Consider the following 7262-nt stretch of genomic DNA (forward strand, 5'->3'; position numbering starts at 1 on the left):
CGTCAACTGATCTGAAATCCTCTCGATATACTCTTCGAATCCATATGTCTATCTTAAAACTTTCTATTTTGGGAATTTTCGAATAAACTTTTAATTTTCAGTACTTTACTCTATCCTGATATTTTATCATATTTATGATATTTTGAGCATTTTCTTTTCTTTTTTTCAGGAAATGTCTCCCCAATTCCGCCCTCGTGCCCAAGCTGCAATCCACATGAAGCAGCTAGCCATTGATAATCAGTCGCGCCTGATAAAGCACCTTAGAGCCAGACTAGGTGAGAGAAGACGGGAGAATGCGATCTTAGCCACAGAGAAGGAGGTAATACGAACCCAGCTTAACAACGCTATCTACCAGGGAGAGTTGGTAAGAGGAGATAACATGGACTTGAGGGATGGCATAGAACACGGCTTGCATCGAGAGAGAAAGCTGCACGAAGACATCGCCCGATACCGAAAGGAATTAGAAGAAGAAAAACAGCAAAATGCCAGGAGCAAAAAGAGACTGGAGAATTTAAGTGAGGCTATAAACAGCATTTCAAAGGTGAACCATCATCTGGCTCAACAGGGTGAGGTACTGAAGAACAAGATCAAGCAGAATAAGAGGGATTACGAATTGCGCCACCAGCTTACCATTGATATGTTGGACGAGGCAGAAGCAGACGTTCAGGGATGGAAGACACAAGTGGCCCAGCTTAATGCAGAGAATGCCCATCTCACTTATATGGTAGAGCTACTTCAGGAAGGAGAGCCGGAGGAAGAACCGGAAGAGGAAGAGCCGATAGAGATTGAGGAGCCTATAGCAGCCATTGGTGATGGAGAGATAGAAGATTAGGCTAGGATGTCTTAGTGATTTTTTTCTAGGAGTTATTTTACTTTTCCGTTGTTGCTATTTCATTCAGTACGACTTTTAATTCTTTTAGATTGGTCATGTTCATTTTAGTTCTTTTGAGAAATCAATAAAAATTTGCTTTATTTGATTCATTGATTTCAATTTATTTCCGCACAATCTATTGCATGAACTCTACTCGTTCAATAAATTCTTAGAACTCGTAATTGTAGGAAATGGCCGGCAGACCCCCGAGACAGAATCGCAACCCGCGTTATGCTAATACTGACCGTGAAGGCGGACAGGAGAACGAGCAAGAAAACGGACCCCCGCCTGCAATCAACTTAAGCCGAGCTGATCTTATGGCCATAGCCACCATTGTAGCGACAACACTGCAAGGATTGGGAAATCAGAACGCTAATCAGCCACCACCACCTCCACCACCAAATGGAATCAAGTTCCACTATGAATCACTCCGCAAGAATCGGTGTCCAACCTTCAGTGGAGCTGCAGACCCGGAGGTCAGCCAGAACTGGCTGAAAAGTGTAGAGACTCAACACCGCCTATTGGAAGTTCCCGAGGCACTGAAAGCGGACGTGACTGTGCCGTTCCTAGAAGATAAAGCAGGAAAATGGTGGGAAGCAATTTCACCAGCCATGACAGCAGCAGGACCAATGACTTGGCAGCGATTTCGAGAAGCCTTTCTGAAACAGTATTATCCAGCCGAGGTCAGACTGCAGAAACTGAGTGAGTTTGAAAACTTCACTCAAACTCCGGATATGTCAGTCGTGGAATACACCTCCCAGTTTAATGCCCTTGGATCTTATGCTCCGGCAATCATGGCGGACGAAGTTTTGAACTGGCACCGTTTTAAAAAAGGATTGAACAGCAGGATCCAATGAGCCCTAGCAGTCTACCAACCCGCGAATTTTTCAGATCTAATGGGTGCAGCTACCCGAGCCGAAACTGACATCCAGCGGAGGGAGAAGGAGTTTAAGAACAAAAAGCCCATGACTAGTCAGGCCTCACGCAGTAATCAGACTTTCAAGAAGCCTAACCAGTCCGGTGGACCATCAAAAGGACCTTCGCCTACATCAAGCTACCAGGATATTAAGCCTTGCCCAACTTGTCACTTACGGCACCCGGGTGAGTGCCGAAGAAACAGTGGAGTATGCTTCGGATGTGGGAAAGCGGGACACCGAATTGCCGAATGTCCTACTGCCGCCAACCAAGCAGCCGGGCCCAACAAGGGAACAGGGCCAAATACAGGAGCTAACCCCAACAAGCCAAAAAAAGGCAAGCCTAATGCCAGGGTCTTTGCTATGACTCAAGAAGAGGCCGACGACGCCACTGAAGTCGTGTCAGGTACCATTCTTATTCAAAAAGTGCCTGCTTATGCGTTATTTGATTGTGGTGCCACGCATTCATTTGTATCTAAGAGACTCGCTAAGAAACTAGGACTTAAGCCCGAATTATTAGCCGAACCTTTTCGAATAGCCACACCTACAAATAAGGCCATCGAAACTCACGAGATCCACAGAAACTGTTTGATCAGTATCGGTAATCAGAAATTCAGCACAGACTTAATACAAATAGTCATGGCCGACTTCGACATCATCCTAGGGATGGATTGGTTAGCCAAAAACAATGCAATAGTGGACTGTAAAGGGAAGAGAGTTAAACTCCGAACCCCGAATCAGGAAGAGATCGTGTATCATGGTAAATCCAAGGAACGGAAATCACTCCTTTCCGCTTCCCAAGCATGGAAGGCAATGAAATCCGGAGAAGATATCTACCTAGCAATGGTTAGCGAAGTGCAAGGAGAAGCCGAACTAAAGATAGAAGACATCCCAATAGTATGTGAGTTCCCGGATGTTTTTCCAGAAGAACTCCCAGGGATAGTCCCGGACCGCGAAGTTGAATTCGAAATTAATCTGGTTCCTGGTGCAGCTCCAATTTCTAAAGCACCTTACAGGATGGCGCCAGCTGAACTCAAGGAGCTAAAAGAGCAACTCCAAGAATTGCTGGACAAAAAGCAAATTCGACCTAGTGTTTCCCCATGGGGAGCACCAGTACTTTTTGTAAAGAAGAAAGATGGGAGTATGAGGTTGTGCATCGACTATAGAGAACTAAACAAGATCACTGTCAAGAACAAGTACCCCCTCCCGAGGATTGACGACCTATTTGATCAGCTTAAAGGAGCCGCAGTCTTTTCGAAACTAGATCTGAGGACGGGATACCACCAACTGAAGTTCAGGGCGGAAGATATCCCCAAAACGGCTTTTCGGACAAGATATGGACATTCTGAGTTCACAGTGATGCCTTTCGGGCTGACCAACGCACCTGCAGCCTTCATGGACCTAATGAACAGAGTTTTCAAACCATTCCTGGATCAGTTCATAGTAGTATTTATTGACGACATCCTCGTCTATTATTCCAACGAGCGAGATCACGAAGAGCATCTGCGCATTGCACTTCAGACTTTGAGAGAAAAGGAGCTCTATGCTAAGTTTAAGAAATGTGAGTTCTGGCTAAAGAGTGTATCCTTCTTAGGACACGTAATCTCTGAAGCAGGAGTATCAGTGGATCCCAGGAAATTCGAGGCAATTACAGAGTGGCTGAAACCTAAGAACGCCACCGACATCAGGAGCTTTCTTGGACTAGCAAGTTATTACAGGAAGTTCGTCGAAGGTTTTTCTTCGATCGCCATACCACTGACGAAACTCACTCAGAAGAATTCCAAGTTCGTTTGGGACGAAAGTTGCGAGAAAAGTTTTCAGATATTAAAAGAAAATCTCGCATCTACGCCAGTACTGATCTTACCCACGGAAGATAAGGAATTCACCATCTACAGTGACGCATCTAAGGAAGGTCTGGGATGCGCGCTCATGCAAGAAGGAAGAGTGATCGCCTACGCATCCAGGCAGTTGAAACAGCACGAGCAAAACTACCCTACGCATGATCTAGAGCTAGCAGCAGTTGTCTTTGCCTTAAAAATCTGGAGACACTATCTCTATGGCGCCAAGTGCGAAATTTTCACAGATCACCAGAGCCTCAAATACCTGTTCACCCAAAAGGAACTTAACATGAGGCAAAGGCGGTGGATCGAACTACTGAAGGATTATGACTTGACTATAAGTTACCATCCAGGTAAAGCAAACAAGGTGGCCGATGCTCTGAGTCGGAAAAATGAGAGCAAGATCACCCTGGCCTCACTCTCCACGAGGCCATGTCTGCAAGAGACCGTAAAGTTAAACCAGGACCGAGACCCTGAGCTAACAAAACTCAAGGGACAAGTCGAAAGTGGGAAGTCTCAAGATCTACAAATCGATGACAGAGGAGTCTTATGGATGAAAGGACGACTGTGTGTACCAGACAGCGATAACCTTCGCCAAGAAATACTGTCAGAAGCACACAAGTCCAAATTAGCAGTCCACCCATGGAGTACAAAAATGTACAGAGATCTTAAGAGCAACTTTTGGTGGAATGGAATGAAAAGAGACGTGGCAGAATTTGTCGCTAAATGTCAAGTGTGTCAACAGGTCAAAGCAGACCACCAACGACCTGGTGGATTATTGCAGCCCTTGGAAATACCTGAATGGAAATGGGAACATATCTCCATGGACTTTGTGGTAGGATTACCAAAGTCAACGCAAGGTCAGGACGGAATATGGGTAATCGTAGATAGACTTACAAAATCCGCACACTTCCTACCCGTCCGTATGAACTACAATCTGGACAAGTTGGCCACACTGTATATGGATAATATTGTACGACTTCATGGAGTACCAGTGAGCATCCTGTCGGACAGAGACCCAAGATTCGTCTCACGATTTTGTAAGAGCTTCCAAGGAGCCATGGGAACTAAAGTGACACTTAGTACGGCCTATCATCCACAAACCGATGGCCAAACCGAGAGGACAATTCAAACTTTGGAAGATATGCTGCGAGCCTGCGCTCTAGAATTCAGTAGCGATTGGAGCAATCACCTACCATTGATCGAGTTTGCTTATAATAACAGCTATCACAGCAGTATTGGGATGGCTCCATATGAAGCACTGTATGGGAGGAAATGCCGATCACCATTATATTGGGATGAAGTGGGAGAAAAAGCAATAGTAGGACCCGAAATCATACAGACAACAATAGACAAGGTTACAGTAGTCCGAGAGAAACTCAAGGCAGCTCAAGATCGACAAAAGAGTTGGGCAGACCTGAAGAGAAGGCCAGTGGAATTCAATATTGGCGAGAAGGCCTACGTAAAAGTCTCGCCTATGAAAGGAGTGGCCCGATTCAGTAAAGCTAGGAAGCTGAACCCTCGTTATGTGGGACCCTTTGAGATTTTGGAAAAAGTGGGCACGCTAGCATACAGATTGGCACTGCCACCAAACATGTCTAGAATACACAACGTGTTCCACGTGTCTCAACTACGGAAATACATATCGGACCCAAGTCACGTGTTGGAAGCAGAACCACTCATGATCGAAAGTATCTTGGGAGAAGGGCTGAAATACGAAGAAGTTCCCATTAGAATTGTGGACACCAAGGATCAAGTACTAAGACGACGAATCATTCCTTACGTCAAGGTGCAATGGTCTAACCACACGGAAAGAGAAGCCACATGGGAGCTAGAAGAAAGGATGAGGGACCAATACCCGTACCTCTTCATAGACCAAGCCAACCCAAGTTTCGAGGACGAAACTTCCCATAAGGAGGGATGGATGTAAAACCCGAGATTTTGTAATATCGTGATCATATCAGTTTAATATCAGGTTAATAATTTGATGGTGTAATCTTGGATATTAATATTTAAATCATTCAGAATATAAGATTTGTTTTAAGGTTATCTAAGTTGTGTAGATAATTTTATCGTGTACAGAATTATAAAGCTCGAGATTAAGATAATATTATCTATTTTAAACTTGAAAATTTGGTACGAATAAATTTATCTCAATCTAAGGAATTAAAGAATGAATTTTGAAAATAAGCAGATAAATATCTAAGATTTAGGTTGATATTGAGATACCAGGATAAAAGATCAAATAAGAGATAATAGAATTCGAAATCTAACAATATATACTAGGAATTTTCGAAAATTAGGTGGGGAAGGAAGAAGGAGATTTCGAATATCTACCTAGATCACGGATACATCATGATTCTAGATTTGATTCACAGTTCAAACGCACTATCACGATAGCAGCCAACTCCTATAAATAGAAGGGCCCTAGTTTTCGAAAAATCACACCCAAATTCTCTCAAAAATTTCGAAAATCTCCTCTAGTCTCCATAGGAATTTTCGAGCACAGCGAAGCGCTGCCGCCGTCCAGCCGTGGAAGTAGGAATTTCGAGAATTCCTGTGCAAGCAACCCTAATTATTCACGTAATTTTTGCATCAAGAATTTAAGGTAAGTGGGCAAATTTTAAAGTTTTAAATTTTTGGGTTATGTGTTTTTCTTTTAAAGAAAAAAAATGCGGTCGAACACCGTCTACGTTTTTTTAAACTTGTTACGTTTTTGTGAGACACTGTGAGGATTCCCTGAAAATGGGTGGAATTCCAACATATGGCCCTTAACAGTGGGATAGAACTGTTTTACGGCCTCGCCCCCTTAGAGGATTAAAACTTAGGGACTGACGTCAGTAAACCATGAAAGGTGAAAAATTGCAGTGTTAAAAATTATGAAAAGCATGCTGTAAATATATGTTATTTTCGAAAATATGAAATTTTTATGTGGTGTTCGATATTTCCCCCATTTACTGAGTATTCCCAAAATACTCACCCCTTACAACCTTTCCCAGATAAATCCGAAGAGCAGGTAGAAGAAGAAGAATCGGAACAATTTTGGGGATGGTGATTAGTAGACATGATTATTTTTTTAATTTTAGAAATTTAAAATTTTAGATTAGACGTTTCCGCAAATTTATTTTATTTCAGTTGTAAAGACAGTTGTTTTTTTTGAGGAGTTATGAATAATAAACTGGTTTTCGGTTTATACTATGCTACGAGGCTGGTTGTTTCAATTGTGTGATTGTTAAACAACGCCGGTGTCAAATCCCGAGTTTCGGGCGTGACACCCGAGCATCTTTTGATTGTCAAAATAAAAAATTTAAACTTACAACGTGAATGAAATTTTAATTGTAGAACATGGAAGGAAATACTCTACCGTCAATAAGAAAAATTGAAATCTCATTCACAGTGGGATTTGATCAATCAATTCTCCATATATATTGTGAATAGAAATCTTCAAATCAATTAACAGTTTAATTGATAGACCAAATTGTTAAAAGATCTATAAGATGGTCGACTCTCTATTCCCCTGAAAGATTTATAACTCTCGGGCTAGATCAATCCATATAATCTATTATGTGATTAGAACATGATTTCCTGATATATATGTTGTGATATATATGGTTTCTATCATATGATTTATTAAATCTC

The 7262-nt window shown here is 42.4% G+C and overlaps 2 protein-coding genes across 2 annotated transcripts; both read left to right on the forward strand.

Annotated features, from left to right (window-relative positions):
* The first annotated feature begins 1062 nt into the window (after positions 1 to 1062).
* On the forward strand, positions 1063 to 1728 carry LOC140988434 (uncharacterized). Its single transcript, XM_073457446.1, has one exon. It carries the CDS (start codon positions 1063 to 1065, stop codon positions 1726 to 1728), a length of 666 nt encoding a protein of 221 aa, XP_073313547.1.
* Positions 1729 to 1767: 39 nt separating this feature from the next.
* Positions 1768 to 4462, forward strand: LOC140988436 (uncharacterized). Its single transcript, XM_073457447.1, has 3 exons — positions 1768 to 3697; positions 3977 to 4280; positions 4369 to 4462. The coding sequence occupies exons 1-3, from the start codon at positions 1768 to 1770 to the stop codon at positions 4460 to 4462; spliced, it is 2328 nt and encodes a 775-aa protein (XP_073313548.1).
* Positions 4463 to 7262: the final 2800 nt, after the last annotated feature.

This window comes from Primulina huaijiensis, chromosome 11 (genome assembly GCF_012295235.1).
Source record: "Primulina huaijiensis isolate GDHJ02 chromosome 11, ASM1229523v2, whole genome shotgun sequence".
NCBI lineage: Eukaryota > Viridiplantae > Streptophyta > Magnoliopsida > Lamiales > Gesneriaceae > Primulina > Primulina huaijiensis.